The sequence below is a fragment of the Giraffa tippelskirchi genome, chromosome 10 (assembly GCF_054371585.1).
Source record: "Giraffa tippelskirchi isolate mGirTip1 chromosome 10, T2T-mGirTip1v1.2.pri, whole genome shotgun sequence".
Lineage (NCBI taxonomy): Eukaryota > Metazoa > Chordata > Mammalia > Artiodactyla > Giraffidae > Giraffa > Giraffa tippelskirchi.
In genome coordinates, this window is record NC_137284.1 from 149,757,906 (window position 1) to 149,775,149 (window position 17,244).

Below are 17,244 nucleotides of genomic sequence, written 5' to 3' on the forward strand. Positions count from 1 at the left end.
AGTGACTGGTCAGTTCAGTTCAGTTCAGTTGCTAAGTCATGTCCCACTTTTTGTGACCCCATGGACTGCAGCATGCTAGGCTTCCCTGTCCATCACCAACTCCCAGAGCTTGCTCAAACCCTTTTCCATGGAGTCGGTGATGCCATCCAACCATCTCATCCTCCGTTGTCCCCTTCTCCTCCTGCCTTCAATCTTTCCCAGCATCAGAATCTTTTCCATTGAGTCAGTTCTTCACATCAGGTGTCCAAAGTGTTGGAGTTTCAGCTTCAGAATCAGTCATTCCAATGAATATTTAGGACTGATTTCTTTTAGGATTGACTGGTTTGATCTTCTTGCAGTCCAAGGGAGTCTCAAGAATCTTCACCAACACCACAGTTCAAAAGCATCAATTCTTTGGTGCTCAGCTTTCTTTATGGTCCAACTCTCACATCCATATGTGACTACTGGAAAAACCATAGCTCTGACTAGACGGACCTTTGTTGTCAAAGTAATGTCTCTGCTTTTTAACATGCTGTCTGTGTTGGTCATAGCTTTTCTTCCAAAGAGCAAGCATCTTTTAATTTCATGGCTTCAGTCACCATCTGCAGTGATTTTGGAGCCCAAGAAAATAACATCTGCCACTGTTTCCACTGTTTCTCCATCTATTTGCCATGAAGTGATAGGACCAGATGCCATGATCTTAGTTTTTTGAATGTTGAGTTTTAAGACAGCTTTTTCACTCGCCTCTTTCACTTTCATCAAGAGGCTCTTTAGTTCTTCTTTGCTCTCTGCCATATGGGTGGTGTCATCTGCATATCTGAGGTTACTGATATTTCTCCCGGCAATCTTGATTCCAGCTTGTGCTTCATCCAGCCCAGCATTTCACATGATGTACTCTGCATATAAGTTAAATAAGCAGGGTGACAATATACAGCCTTGACGTACTCCCAATTTGGAACCAGTCTGTTGTTCCATGTCCGGATCTAACTGTTGCTTCTTGACCTGCATACAGATTTCTCAGGAGACAGGTCAGGTGGTCTGGTATTCCCATCTCTTGAAGAATTTCCCACAGGTTGTTGTGATCCACACAGTCAAAGGCTTTGGTATAGTCAATAAAGCAGAAGTAGATGTTTTTCTGGAACACTCTTGCTTTTTCGATGATCCAGCGGATGTTGGCAATTTGATCTCTGGTTCCTCTGCCTTTTCTAAATCCAGTTTGAACATCTGGAAGTTCATGGTTCATGTACTGTTGAAGCCTGGCTTGGAGAATTTTGAGCATTACTTTGCTAGCATGTGAGATGAGTGCGGTTGTGGGGTAGTTTGAACATTCTTTGGCATTGCCTTTCTTTGGGATTGGAATGAAAACTGACGTTTTCCAGTCCTGTGGCCACTGCTGAGTTTTCCAAATTTGCTGACATATTGAGTGCAGCACTTTCACAGCATCATCTTTTAGGATTTGAAATAGCTCAACTGGAATTCCATCACGTCCACTAGCTTTGTTTGTAGTGATGCTTCCTAAGGCCCACTTGACTTCACATTCCAGGATGTCTGGCTCTAGGTGAGTGATCATACCATCATGGTTATCTGGGTCATGAAGATCTGTTTTTGCATAGTTCTTCCGTGTATTCTTGCCACCTCTTCTTAAAATCTTCTGCTTCTATTAGGCCTATACCATTTACATATACATCCTTTATTGTGCCCATCTTTGCATGAAATGTTCCCTTGTTATCTCTAATTTTCTTGAAAAGATCACTAATCTTTCTCATTCTATTGTTTTCCTCTATTTCTTTGCATTAATCACTGAGGAGGGCTTTCTTATCTCTCCTTGCTATTCTTTGGAATTCTGCATTCAGATGGGTATATCTTTCCTTTTCTCCTTTGCCTTTAGCGTCTCTTCTTTTCACAGCTATTTGTAAGGCCTCCTCGGATAGTCATTTTGCCTTTTTGCATTTCTATTTTTTGAGGATGGCCTTGATCACTGCCTCCTGTACAATGTCACGAACCTCTGTCCATAGTGCTTCAGGCACTCTGTCTATCAGATCTAATCCCTTGAATCTATGTGTCACTTCTACTGTATAATCGTAAGGGATTTGATTTAGGTCATACCTGAATGGTCTAGTGGTTTTCCCTACTTTCTTCAATTTAAATCTGAATTTGGCAATAAGGAGTTCATGATCTGAGCCACAGTCTGCTCCTGGTCTTGTTTTTGCTGGCTGTACAGAGCTTCTCCATCTTTGACTGCAAAGAATATAATCAATCTGATTTCGGTATTGACCATCTGATGATGTCCATGTGTAGAGTCTTCTCTTGTGTTGTTGGAAGAAGGTGTTTGCTATGACCAGTGCATTATCTTGGCAAAACTCTGTTAGCCTTTGTCCTGCTTCATTCTGTACTCCAAGGCCAAATCTGCCTGTTAATACAGGTTTCTCTTGACTTCCTACTTTTGCATTCCAGTCCCCTGTGATGAAAAGGACATCTTTTTTGGGTGCTAGTTCTAGAAAGTCTTGTAGATTTTCATAGAACTGTTCAACTTCAGCTTCTTCAGCGTTACTGGTTGGGGCATGGACTTGGATTACTGTCATATTGGGTGGTTTGCCTTGGAAATGAACAGAGATCATTCTGTCATTTTTGAGATTGCACCCAAGTACTGCATTTCAGACCCTTTTGTTGACTGTAATGGTTACTCCATTTCTTCTAAGGGATTCTTGCCCACAGTAGTAGATATAATAGTCATTTGAATTACATTCTCCCATTCCAGTCTATTTTAGTTCACTGATTCCTAAAATGTTGATGTTCGCTCTTGCCTCCTCCTGTTTGACCACTTCCAATTTGCCTTGATTCATGGACCTAACATTCCAGGTTCCTATGCAATATTGCTCTTTACAACATCGGACTTTACTTCCATCACCAGTCACATCCACAACTGGGTGTTGTTTTTGCTTTGGCTCTGTCTCTTAATCCTTTCTGGAGTTATTTCTCCACTCTTCTCTAGCAGCACAGTGGCCTGCTGCAGGGGCAGGGGCTCTGGGTGCAGCAGACCTGGGTCACACAGCCTGTGACATAAGCCCTCTTGGAGGAGGTCACCATTAAGCCCACCATAGAGCCACTGAGCAGACGACTCACAAATGCAGAACAATTACACCAAATAGTGACTGTGACAAGACTCAGAACTTGGTCTTCTGACTTCATCTGGGGATGAAGAAGATAGGAGTACAAGATGTCCTGCTAACTATGCAAGGATTTCTGGTCCTGGAATCAGCTTGGGTCTTGGTCTTTCCTCCATTTAACTGTGACTTTAGGAGAGAGTTTTAATCTATAACTTGAGGCTTCATTTATTTCACCATTAAATTATTTAATGTCTTCTTTCACTCTGAAAACTGAGATTCTAGTCTTAGAATCTAGTCTTATCCTGTGCATTAGAAAAGATGATGCTTTTCACATCTTACAGATGAAGAAATTGAGGCACAGAGCAACCTACTGACATACCCAGTGACTCAGTGATGGATGGAACTAGGACTAACACCTGCCTGATTCCTAGCCCAGGGTTCTTCTTGCCATAGCACATTGGTGTTATAGCTATTATAGTAGGGTTTCCTACATGAAATGCCTTTTGCAAGTGAAAGTCAAGTTGCTCAGTCGGGTTCACCTCTTTGTGACCCTATGGGCTGTAGCCTGCCAGGCTCCTCCATTCATGGGAGTTTCCAGGCAAGAATACTGGAGTGAGTTGCCATTTCCTTCTCCAGGGGATCTTCCCAACCCAGGGATTGAAGCCAGGTCTCCTGCATTGCAAGAGAATTCTTTACCAGCTGAGCCACAAGGGAAGCCCAGAGATGCCCTTTAAAAGTCACTAGTAAAATATAGTTAAAAAATTCACTTGCACGGGCATTGTGCGCTCAGTCATGCCTGACTCTTGTGACCCCATGGACTGTAGCCCACAAGGCTCCTCTGTCTATGAAAGTTTTCAAGCAAGAACACTGGAGTGGGTTGCCATTTTCTACTCCAGGGGATGTTCCTGACTCCGGAATTGAAGATGCGTATCTTGCGTCTCCTGCATTGGCAGGCAGATTCTTTACCACTAGCGCCACCTAGGAAATCCTTTATTATGTATAATTCTATTTGATAATAATGGTCCCCACAAGTAATAGGATTTGAGTTAACCCAAGTAGAAGTGTTGCTCAGTTTTATGCCTGTCAAAGGAGTTTTCTAAAGTCACCTGCTTCATAGGGTCATTGTGAGAACTAAGGACAACAGAGATCACTTAGAACAGTGCCCAGAATACACCAGCCAACCATGGGTGTGAGCTCTGGATGTCAGATGGGGGTGTGCCCACCAGATTTCCTCCTGGAGCAGCCAGCAGGTGTGTGGTCATGTCTTAGGTGTCAGCTTAGAGAGGTGTAAGTTCCCACATGAGGGATGCTAAATGCAAGGACCTGATATAGTATCCATACCAGTGTTGACACGGGCAGAAAGTAGGCAGAGGAAGGACAGGCAATTTCAGGGACAGGCAGGGGGACTTCTGAAACTGAGCCTTAATGATATTTGCATCTATTCTGAGAAGAAAATACCTCTTCACCCTCCTCAGATAGCCCACATCCTCGACTTTATCCTCTGTACTGGGGCAGCTGAAGGGACCAATATTATCTAGGACCTTCCAGAACCGCCCTACAGGAAGGAGACCTTAAGTCTGCAGGAGAGATGAGTGGAGAGGACATGGTTCCAGGACCTCGGTTGGTTGATAAGACAGCCCTCATCTTCATTATTATTTTATTCCTTTTGTTGCTGGCAGCATTGGTAGGTAATGGCTTAATCATCATGGCACTGGGCGTCGAGTGGCTGCTGCGGAGAACGTTGTCGCCCTGCGATAAGTTATTGGTCAGCCTGGGGGCCTCTCGCTTCTGTCTGCAATGGGTGGTGATTAGTAAGAACATTTACATTTTCCTGAATCCAACGGCCTTCCCATACAACCCTGTGTCCCAGCTCCTGGCTGTCCAGTGAGACTTCTTTACCTCTGCAACACTGTGGTTCACCTGGCTCAGTGCCTTCTACTGTGTGAAAACTGCAACCTTCGCCCACCCTGTCTTCCTCTGGCTAAAGTGGAATGTATCTGGGCTGGTTCCTTGGATGCTACTCAGCTCTCTGGGGTTCTCTACCTTTACCACCATTCTATTTTTCATAGGCAACCAGAGAATGTATCAGAACTATTTAAAGAGGGGTCTGCAATCTTGGAATGTCACTAGGAATGCTGTGAGAACGTATGAGAGATTCTGCCTCTTCCTTTGAAACTTATTACTTGGACTGTCCCTACTGTTGTCTTCATCGCGGGCATGGTTTTGCTCATTACATCTCTGGGAAGACACACCAAGAAGGTCTTCCTTTCCATCTCCGGCTTTCACAGTTCCAGAGCCCAGGCAGACATCAAGGCTCTCTTGGCTCTGATCTCCTTTGCTATCCTCTTCACTTCCTCTTTTCTGTCACTGGGTCTCACTGCCTCAGGTATGTTTCCCTTTGGGGAATTCCGGTACTGGATATGGCAGACTGTGATTTATCTGGGTACAGCAATCCACCCCATTATTCTTCTCTTGAGTAACCACAGGCTGAAAGCTGTGCTGGGGGGGGGGGCTGCTCCTCAGTGCATGGGGCATCTTGAATTGCAATTGATGAAAAGCCTCAGATTCTACTGCAGGAGGCCTGCCTGGATGGAATGGGATGTTGCTTCTTTAAATTTCTTTGCCATGTAGTCACATTTAATTCTCTTTTCTTGTTTGCTGTGTTTCTGATTAGAAGAATAACTTCAGTGAAATAGGATTAAAGATGAAATAGAAGGTACTGAAGTAGTGGCCCAGCATCACTGACTTGTATTAATATTAGCAAGGGTGTAGCTGATATAGTTAATGTTCCCTGTGGGACCTGATGTGGCCAAAGAAGCAGGAAACTTTTATTTCCCTGTGACTAAACTCTTGGTGTTTAAAATTATCCTCCTGGAAACTGAATGCAAGGATCCTGACACATGATTCATTTTTTATCTGTTAAATCAGACTGGAGAAGATTTTTGGAACATCAATTTTCCTTTGACTTCATCCTGTAAAACCATGTTTCCGTTTTCAGCCTTAACTGATTTCCAACCATCTACTGCAATGAAACTCTCTTTCCTTTCATGCAAGAGTTCCTGGTGTCTGAACTCCCTTTACAGAGCATGGTGTAATTTGTGCGTGTCTGCAGCTGTGTGTGTTACCTGGGATTTGTATATTTGCAGATTACCTTTTGAGGACTCCTGAATGCTAGGAGTTTATGATTTATGTACCGCTTATGTTCTCTATTATAGTCCAACCGGTTAGTCTGCTCTATAATGATAAGGTTCATGAGCCAGATGTGACTTCTTTTATGTTGCTCTTGGGACCTACTAAAACTTTTGACATGGAGAGATTCATCTGTATCTGATACTTAACATTTAAGAAAACTCCTGGCTTGGTTTGGTGAAGCATGTAGGCTGCTTTTTTGCTTTCCACAGGTCTTCTCAAACTCTCCTTAAGATCAGTGACCTCTTGAACCAATCATACTGAGATCCTTCAATGTCCCTCTGTTTGCTTTAAAATCTCTCAGCCTCATTTCCTGTTTTTCCTCCCTTTTCCCTCTGTATGAGAAGACAGGTCCCTGTTTTTCACTTTTCAAGGCTAATGTTCACACTCTCCTAGCCTCCTTTATATCTCCTACTCAATCAAGAATTCCCACTCTACCCATCTTCAACCTTTTCCTCTTTATTGTCCTTCCCTTCTTCATTAAATGTGCCCCTTACTCTCTTCCCTAAAAAAATAAAATAAATCCCCTCCATGCTCTTACTGCCTCAAGTGATCAACCTGCTTATTAGTCACTTGCTAAGCGTCCCCTCCCCCTGCTCCTCCCCACCCCTCCTCCACAGACACAATCTTCTGATGCTCCTTCTGTTGAAATGTGTTTCTAAAGGACACCCATGAGCTCCTGATCCCTAAATATGATATCCTCAGCCGCCATCTTCCTATGTTTCTGTAAAATTTGCCCCTCTTAATAAAATATGATTTCTTCAAAAAATCTGATTAAAATATTTTACAAAAAGTAATACCTGATTTTGGTAGAAGGTTTTAAAACAGGAAACTCAGTGTCACCCATGACTGTTTACCCACACATCTTCCTGAAAATCTTTTTCCTCTTGGCCTCCGAGACGCTGCACTGGGTTTTGTCCCCTGCTCTGTGGCTCCTTGTATGTCTTCTTCACTATCTGCTACTCGTCTGACTTGGTTTTTTCCTTAGCCAGCTCCCTTCCTTCCTTGACATGAATTTTCTCCCTTTTCCTTCATGTTTACATCTATTTACATATCAGTAGCTTCAGTTACGACCTTTGTGTGAATAATCACCAAAGTCTTGACTTTCTCCAAGACTCTAAGCCTGTGTTTTCTTCTGCTTGCTGAGCATTTCTATGTGATAGCGCCATGAGCACTTCAGACCTAGCACGTTTGAAGCAGACGTCCCTTTATTCCTCCTCCTCTTTCTTTCCCTCCCCCATCCAGTTGGATCTATTTTTTCTGTTACTGATATCCAATAAGTCAGACTTACCGACTCTGAGTTAGTTTGCACTCCTCACTCTCCACTGAACCCTTCCATCTAATCAGCAACTTGTCTTCAATTGGCAACCCTACAGTGTCTATATTATCTGTTCCTTTCTTCCTGTTCTAGAAGATTCTTAGATTAGACTGTCCTCTTCTCCCACCTGGACTGCTTATGTTTATTTTTCACCACTTACTTTATTACAGTGACCCCCCTCCCCCCCACCAAGTCAAAAGTACCATTAACCAGATTAATCTCTTGACCATTTCACCCACACCCTTTTTACTTCTCAGTGCCTATCAGGTGAAACACAGGTTCATAAATTGGCATTCACCACAATGTGGCAACAGTTTTATCTTTGGCATGGAGAGATTCATCTGTACCTGATACTTAAGATTTAAGAAAACTCCCAGCTTCCATTCTAGTAGACGCAACCCTATGTTGCAGCAATATTTGGGTTATCATTATTCTGAACATGCCTGGAGTTTCTTCCATGATGTACTGAAATGTGCTCTCTTATCCCACACCTACCTGTCAAAATTCTATTTAATTTTTTTCCATTTAATTTTTAAAGGTTAATTCAAATGGCTTCTCTTCTGGGAAGCTTTTTTGAATGTGCCCCCACCTCAAGCTTTGATCCCTTTCACCTTGGAAGACACATAAATGAGATGTTGCTCAGTTGTGACATGAATTCTGCCTTGTAGTGGTATGATCTGTATATTCATTTTATCCTTGTGTGTGTGTGTTTGTGTGTGTGTGTAGTTTCTCAGTTGTGTCTGACTCTATGTGACCCTTGGGACTGTAGCCCACCAGGCTACTTTGTCCATGGGATTCTTTGGGCAAGAATCTTGGAGTGTGTTGCCATGCCCTCCTCCAGGGAATCATCCTGACCCAGGAATTGAACCCACAACTCCTGTGTCTCCTGAATTGCAGGTGGATTCTTTACCCTCTGAGTCATCGAGGAAGCCCATTTTATTCTCAGATTTTAAAGTTCTTAGAGGTGTGGGCTGCCTCATTCTCTTCCATGTGTCCCTGGAAGACTTATAAATTCTTGCTGCATTGAATGGAATGGTTCTGTTGCACCTGGAATCCCGCTGTAAGCACATACACTTTTGTCTGTATATGTATAATCTGGGCTACTTACTACTACCAATTATATTTTTATGGTTATATTTGAGCTGTATGCGCTTCACTGTCTGGCTAGCTTGTTTTTGGAGATCAAACATATCTCCTGTTTCTCTTGAGTTATACACAATGTAGGAATCATAAATGGGTGAGAGAGTAACATTTGCCTGATTTTTTTTGATGCCTTTCCCTTCTTTCTTCTGTGTTTACATGTTGCTAGGCAACTGTGAACCGCCTTCCTCTGGACATTTGCATGAAGTGCCATTTCTCCCCTTTGTTACTGACCCAGTGGCCCTTTCCTAGCACACTCTATCAGTTACTCTTTGTTCCTTCCACTGTTTGTATTGTTAGCCTAGGAGAATTCAGCATTTACCCCAATCTGAATGATCTCCCCACAGGAGAATGATCTTCCTTACAGGAGGAAGTTCCCTTGGAACTTTTTTTTAGCTTTTTATTTTACATTGGAGTATAGCTGATTAGCTATTAACTGACCATGGGGTTGCAAGATTCAGACACAACTTGGCGACTAAACCACCACCAGAGCTGATTAACGATGTTGAAATAGCTTCAGGTGCACAGCAAAGGGACACAGCCTTACATATACATATATCCATTCTCCCCCAAGCCCCTCTCCCATCCAGGCTGCCATGTAACGTAGAGCAGAGTTCCATGTGCTATACAATAGGTCCTTGTTGGTTATGCATTTTAAATATAGCCATGTGTATATGTCCATCCCAAACTCCCTAGCTATCCCTTGAACACACAGAAAAATATAAGAGAGATAATGTTTGTTGTATTTTTAAAATGCATAGTAATATTATCATTAATTTTTTACCTACAGTCTAATTTCATTATGCTTTATGATGGTATTAATGCAATCATTTATGAATGCTTATTTTGTATGAGTGATGGGGCCAGAAAATTTATTTACTTATATGCTTTATACATTGAATTCCTAAAACAACACTGCAAAGTAGAAACTGAGGCTTAGAGGAGTTTACTGAGGTCTCATGGGCAGTGTGTGATATAATAGAATTGGGATGTGTGTGTGTGTGTTAGTCGCTCAGTCGTGTCCAACTCTTTGTGACCTCATGGACTGTAGCCTACTAGGCTCCTCTGTCCATGGAATTCCCCAGGCAAGAATACTGGAGTGGATAGCCATTCCCTTCTCCAGGAGATCTTCCCAACTCAGGAATCGAACCTGGGTCTCCGGCATTGCAGGCAGATTCTTTACTGTCTGAGCCATCGGGGAAGCCCAGAATTGGGATACTTTAGTGCTATAATATGTAAAACAGTGTGACATTGGTGTAGCGATGGATAAGTACATCAGCAGACAATCCAGATAATAGTTACATGAAAAGTTATATTTAATAAGGAAAGCATTTCAAATCAGTGAGGGACAAGATGGTCATTTAATAATGTGGCAGCAAATATAGAGTCATCATTTTATTTTACATTCCAGACAGATGATCTTTTTTTTTTTTTTTTTTTATTACTTTTTATTGAAAACTGCACTGAACGCTAAATGTCCACCTTTACAATAAACAAATACAGTAACGGTAACTCACACTAAAACAAAACATATTTCTGATAGCCATTATTTTTCTTTTTGGGACAGTTTTAAAGGTTTTCTTTTTTGTCACAAAAACAGGAATGTACCTATACAAAGGCTCAAAATAGGCCATCTTTTAAACAAAAAGGCGATGATTCACAAAAGACTATGAATATAACATGTAACTAGTTGATACAAATCTAATAGGATTTGTTAAAATCAGTCACATCTAATAACACACCTGAAGTGTTCTTGTATAAAATATCACGTGAAGAAAAGAAGACTTTATCAATGTCTAAAAAAGTGGGTTTGTTCATAGACAATCTGACAAGTTACCATAAAAAGTGTTTCCTGAGACATAAGGAAATGCAACATTATTCTTCTTGAACCCTTTCAGTTCAAGACTTTCCACTCAATAAAATAGCTGAGGATCTGAAACTGAGAAAATATATTTGAGTACAAACAGCTTGTGAAACTTAATACTTTTTTCTTTTTTTGCATCATCAGAGGGTTTTACTGAACTCACAACCAACTTGCCCGCTCAGTACGCAGTTCAGATGGCAGAGAATTCTCTGTACAGGAGCCTGTGCTGTCTTCAATCCTGTGCTTGTGGTGTCTAACACAGGCAGACAGCTTCTCCCCATTTTGTAGTAATTTAATATCTTCCTATTAGCAAGAGAGGTAACCAGCCCCGTGGACCGAAGGGACTAGAGTCATAGGGTGGGGATTTCCTCTGAATATTTTATTTTGATGTTTGGAACTCTCGATGCAACATTCTAGAGCAAGGTGTTCAGGACCTCCTGTGCCCAAGGGACTGATAAAGGAAAAAGATCTATTTATTCTTTGTGATTTGATGCACAGATGAAAAACTTAACACACAATAACAGAAGTTGGTCGTTAATAAATCACGTCCTAGTCTCTCTCAGCGCTTCCGCAAGCAGACGACGACATCTTCAGTTTTCCCACGTCTCGGCTTCTAGCTCTTTTGTAGTTGTAACACTGCAACTACAATGATGCATATGTCCAGAATCAGTTTAAAAAGACTGTCAAATTCCTTTTCTCTGAGTTTTTATTTTTCACTGTCTCTTGGTCCCAGCTGCATCCGAATGATTAGCTTTTGTCACTCGCTGCTATTGCTCGTTGGGGTGCTCTCGATTGTCCCCGTGTTTCGTGGGCTGGTTGGGAGAGGGAGCTTGGGAGGGGTGTGCCACTGTGGGGAGGTTGTGGGTCACCGGGATGCCTCCGGGGATGATCCCTTCCATGGCAGCAGGAAGTCCTCCCGGAGCCACGCCCACGATGCCGGGCGGGTATCTGTATGTGGCACCATTGAGCTCTGGATGAATTGCTTGCTGATCTATTACTGACCAGGGAGCTGTTGTGACAAAGAATTCCTTGTTCACACAATTTCTTAAGCTCTCTGGGATGCGACCTGTGATGGCCCGGCGGATCTCGGTGGCGGCCGCCTCCCGCATCTCCAGAGAGGCTTGCTCACTATACCAGGCTGTGTGGGGAGTACAGATGAGATTCGGTGCATCTTTCAAGGGACCCTGAGCGAAGCTGAAAGGCTCCGACTCGTGCACGTCGAGGGCCGCCCCTCGTATCCTGCCTTCTTTGAGGGCTTGGGCTAAGGCTTTCTCATCCACCAGTCCGCCGCGGGCCGCGTTCACTAGGAAGGCGCCTTGCCTCATCTGCTTTATAGTGAAGTCATTGATGAGGTGGTGGTTATGTTCGTTGAGATTGCAGTGCAGGGAGACGCAGTCGCTCTGGTACAGTAAGTCCTGCAGGGTATAGACCCTCTGCACGCCCAGGGACCGCTCCGTCCCATCCTGCAAGTAGGGGTCATAAAATAGGACGCTGAATCCAAAGGCCTTGGCTCGAACGGCAACCGCCTGCCCCGTGCGACCGAAGCCAATGAGGCCCAGGGTCTCCCCACGGATGCGCGCGGCCCCCGAGGCGACCTCCCGGATCTGTTCGACGCTCTGCACCCGCGTGCCTTCCCGCAGCGCCTGGTACAGCCAGGTGTTCCGCCGGTACAGGTTAAGGATGTGGCAGATGGTCGAGTCCGCCGTCTCCTCCACCGCTGCGGACGGGATGTTGCACACAGCGATCCCAAGTTCACCCGCAGCTTTGATGTCGACGTTGTCGTAGCCGCTGCCTATCCGCACGATCACTCTCAGGGCCTTGAACTTCTCCAGGTCCTCCCTGGTGAGCGTGATGGTGTGATACATCATGGCGCCAACCGCCTCATTTAAAACCTTCTCGTGGATCTCCTGCGTGGACTGTGCGTCACAGAAGGCCACGGTGGCCAGGTCCTTCAGGATGGGCATCTCCACGGTGCAGTCTCTGCCGTCGAGCAGCGCCACCAGGGGGCGGGGGTGCAGGGGGCCGTTCATGATCTGGGGGCGGATACCTTCGCAAATTCTGTCCAATCGCTGCCGCTTGACTTTGTGCTTATCCACAAGGGCCATTCTTTATCGAACTTTGCACCTCTCTGATTCAAAAGGCAAAGCGGTCCTCTAAGAACTTAGGGGCCCTCGCAGGAGTCTGCGGGCATTACGCCACTACGCGCCCAACATAAATTTGTCCACAAACTCTATAGTTCACAGGATGGGTTGTCCGTCTTTTTTAAGAGAATCCAGCTTCATTGGTTCAAAACCATTTAAGGCGATGAAACCCTCGTCCCGGGCCGCCGGCGTCCACGGCGAAGGGCGCCCACCCGGGAGGCGGCGGCGGCGGCGGCGGCGGCGGCGGCGGCTCCCGCCCCTTCCACCCCACCCGGCGGCGGTGGCGGTGGCGGTGGCTGTGCGGCCCCCCGGGTCAGCGCGGCATGGCTCCCGGCTCCGTCCCTCGCTCCTCGGGCCGCCGTCGGCTCCAGACAGATGATCTTTAACATAAATGTTATTTAAGTTTCTTAAAGCTCCCCATTTTGTATAATTTAATTTTCCAATATTTTTACTCCATAAACATTGTCTTTATATTTTACAGAAATGTTGACTGTTTTCTCCCTAACTTTTTAGGTGTCATTGTAGACTATGTATGTATATCAGCTCCCATGATTCAAAATCCCTGTTTTCATAGGCCTTCTTTAGCCAGACTCAAAATACCGAGTCATAGTGGAAATCATCGTAAATTTGACTACAGAAAAATTTAAGACCTTTTAATAAAAAATTTTTATAAGTGTAGGGATCACTGAAATCCTTTTCAGTTTTAAAGGACAAGTAGTAAAAAGATAAAAGCTAATATCTCTAGTGTATAAAGAGCTTCTACCAATCAGTAAGAAAACTGCAGACAAATTGATAGAATGTTGATTAAATGACAAAAATAGATCGCCAAGTAAGCATGTGAAGTTTATCATCACTATTGACCTAGCTAAACAATGAGACTTCTGCTATGAACACAGCTGCATAAGCCAATGTTTTCCCCCTTCTTTCCCTGGAAAGCACATAAAAGCAACAAGAAAGTTGAAAAAGATTCTGAAAACTACATTTTCAACAAAGCTAAGAGACAGATAATCCAGAAGTTTCAAATTTGCAGTGTCACAGATCAGGTAGAGTCAAGAAAGACGATGAAAAGAAGTATGAAGAGACAGACGTGAGAGGGCCCAGCGGAGACAAAGGAAATATTCCAGCAAAAACACACTCTTCAGAAAAGAGACAACTAGAAATGCAAAAGCCCCTTAGTATGCTTGTGATAGCTATCTACTGATGCATAACAAATTGCCCCAACAGTTACTGGCTTAAAACAACCTTACTACAAACTCGTAGCTCTTGTAGATAAGAAATTGAGGTTTATCATAACACTGTTGAGAATCTCAACTGTATTTTCTGGCTCTGGGCCTCTCACAGGCTACAGTCATTACCAGGCTCAACTGGGAAGGAGCCACTTTCCAACTCACTCACAGAGCTATTGGCAGGAGTCAGTTACTCATGAGTTGTCGGACTGAGCCATAAGGTCCTCATGAGCTGTTGGCTGGAGGCCTCTTTAAGTTCCTGGCCACATAACCCTCTCCTTAGATCAGAGTGATCAAATGGGAAGGCAGAAGGTGTCAGCAAGAGAGAGAGTGCCAGCAAGACGGAAGTCACAGACTTTGTAACATAATTCATTATTTTTCTCATTATTGTTCATAGGAAATAACCAACAGATTTGGTCAAATAAAGTATAAGGAATGAGAAAATTATATAAAATTATATTTATAAAAGTAAGCACTAGAAGAAAAAGCCATAATTTTCTTAGAATTAATAGAGCCACAAACAAAACTGAAGAAACATACAATAAATATAAATACAATACAGATCCAAAAAAAAACCCTTTCAAAAACAGAACATAAAACTAAACATATTGGATATATAATTAAATAAAAATGGGCTTTACACCTAAAAACACTGGTCTTCGGATTATCTAAAGAGCAAAGCTCAACTTTGTGATATTCCTAAGATCCACAAAAAAGAGAAAGAGAAAAAAGAGAAAGTTTGAAAATAAAAGAATGAAAAATAATATGTCAAGTAAATGCCACCAAAAGAAATTTACACCTCAATGATCAATGAGATAACAAGAAAAGTTTTTAATGTTAAGAGACAAAATGCAAAATTAAGATAGAAATGGTATAAATATCTATATGATAAAAAACATAGCAGTCTTATTTATGGGGGCTTCCGTCATGGCTCATACAGTAAAGAATCTGCCTGCAATATGGAGACCTGGGTTCGATCCCTGGGTCAGGAAGATCCCCCTGGAGAAGGGAATGGCTACTCCCTCCAGTATTCTTTCCTGGAGAATTCCATGGACAGAGGAACCTGGCGGGCTACAGTCATAATTATAAGAAATACAAGCAGAATCACTAAAAGACTTCAGTTCAGTTCAGTTCAGTGGCTCAGCCGTGTCCGACTCTTTGCGACCCCATGAATTGCAGCACGCCAGGCCTCTCTGTCTATCACCAATTCCCGGAGTCTACCCAAACCCATGTCCATCGAGTCGGTGATGCCATCCAACCATCTCATCCTCTGTCATCCCCTTCTCCTCCCACCCCCAATCCTACCCAGCATTAGGGTCTTTCCCAATGAGTCAACCCTTCGCATGAGGTGGCCAAAGTATTGGAGTTTCAGCTTCAACATCAGACCTTCCAATGAACACCCAGGATTGATCTCTTTTGGGATGGATTGATTGGATCTCCTTGTAGTCCAAGGGACTCTCAAGAGTCTTCTCCAACACCACAGTTCAAAAGCATCAATTCTTCGGCACTCAGCTTTCTTCACTGTCCAACTCTCACATCCATACATGACCACTAGAAAAACCATAGCCTTGACTAGACAGACTTTTGTTGGCAAAGTAATGTCTCTGCTTTTAAATATGCTATCTAGGTTGGCCATAACCTTCCTTCCAAGGAGTAAGCGTCTTTTAATTTCATGTCTGCAGTCACCATCAACAGTGATTCTGGAGCCCAAAAAAATAAAGTCTGACACTGTTTCCACTGTTTCCCCATCTATTTCCCATGAAGTGATGGGACCAGATGCCATGATCTTAGTTTTCTGAACGTTGAGCTTTAAGCCAACTTTTTGACTCTCCTCTTTCACCTTCATCAAGAGGCTCTTTAGTTCTTCTTCACTTTCTGCCATAAGGGTGGTGTCATCTGCATATCTGAGGTTATTGATATTTCTCCTGGCAATCTTGATTCCAGCTTGTGTTTCTTCCAGCCCAGCGTTTCTCATGATGTACTCTGCATATAAGTTAAATAAGCAGGGTGACAATATACAGCCTTGATGTACTCCTTTTCCTATCTGGCACCAGTCTGTTGTTCCATGTCCAGTTCTAACTGTTTCTTCCTGACCTGCGTACAGGTTTCTCAAGAGACAGGTCAGATGGTCTGGTATTCCCATCTCTTTCAGAATTTTCCACAGTTTATTGTGATCCATCCAGTCAAAGGCTTTGGCATAGTCAATAAAGCAGAAATAGATGTTTTTCTGGAACTCTCTTGCTTTTTTGATGATCCAGCGGATATTGGCAATTTGATCTCTGGTTCCTCTGCCTTTTCTAAAACCAGCTTGAGCATCTGAAGTTCACGGTTCACGTGTTGCTGAAGCCTGGCTTGGAGAATTTTGAGCATTACTTTACTAGCGTGTGAGATGAGTGCAATTGTGCGGTAGTTTGAGCATTCTTTGGCATTGCCTTTCTTTGGGATTGGAACGAAAACTGACCTTTTCCAGTCCTGTGGCCACTGCTGAGTTTTCCAAATCTGCTGGCATATGGAGTGCAGCACTTTCACAGCATCACCTTTGAGGATTTGAAATAGCTCAACTGGAATTCCATCACCTCCACTAGCTTTGTTCGTAGTGATGCTTTCTAAGGCCCACTTGACTTCACATTCCAGAATAAAAGACTTATTCTTTGTCAAATAGAGAAAAAATTAAATATAACCAAATGTTAACTTTTATTGATAAATGTCAAACTGTACACATTCAGAAAACACAACTTCTTTGTAAATACCAGTGGAATAGTTGTGAAAACGAAACTAACAAAAATTGCATAAAGTAATTACAATATGATCTCACTTAAGCAAACAAAATCCTAAAAATAAATTAGAAGGCAAAGTCCAGCAGTACATTAAATCATTATCAAATAGAATTTAATCAGAAGTCCCTTGGCTGCCCAGTGGCTAGGATGCACTCACACTGCCAAGGGCCTGAGTTCAATCCTGGGTCAGGGAACTAAGACCCAGCGAGCTGCCCAGTGTGGCCAAAACCAAGGCAGAACACACAGAGGTTACCCTGAGAATTTAAGGATGATTCATTACTAGGAAATTCTCTACTATAAACTATCTCATTAATAAATCTAAAGTAAAATTCATATAATCACCTCCCAAAATGCTAAAAGGCACTTGAAAAAGCTTAATAGAAATTTTTGATAAACTATTCAATAATACATATATTCAATAATGACACATATATCTATCTCAACCCAAACCTGCAGCGTATTTGACATTCTTACAAAGTTCAAGATATTAAAATAATGAATAT

General features: G+C 43.0%; 2 protein-coding genes across 2 annotated transcripts; one reads left to right on the forward strand and one right to left on the reverse strand.

Annotated features, from left to right (window-relative positions):
- Positions 1 to 4,674: 4,674 nt before the first annotated feature.
- TAS2R60 (taste 2 receptor member 60) lies at positions 4,675 to 6,798 on the forward strand. The gene is given in 2 exon segments (XM_081534500.1): positions 4,675 to 5,248; positions 5,251 to 6,798. Coding segments are annotated over 2 exon segments (1,041 nt in total). The 3' UTR covers positions 5,718 to 6,798.
- A 3,227-nt stretch (positions 6,799 to 10,025) lies between these two features.
- Positions 10,026 to 13,101, reverse strand: LOC145523719 (C-terminal-binding protein 2). Its single transcript, XM_081534499.1, has one exon. The coding sequence runs from the start codon at positions 12,700 to 12,702 to the stop codon at positions 11,365 to 11,367; it is 1,338 nt and encodes a 445-aa protein (XP_081390625.1). The 5' UTR covers positions 12,703 to 13,101; the 3' UTR covers positions 10,026 to 11,364.
- Between the last annotated feature and the right edge of the window lie 4,143 nt (positions 13,102 to 17,244).

What these genes read in the sequence shown, in the direction of transcription:
- LOC145523719 (XM_081534499.1), bottom strand. Translation starts at nt 12,702, where the DNA reads ATGGCCCTTGTGGATAAGCACAAAGTCAAGCGGCAGCGATTGGACAGA.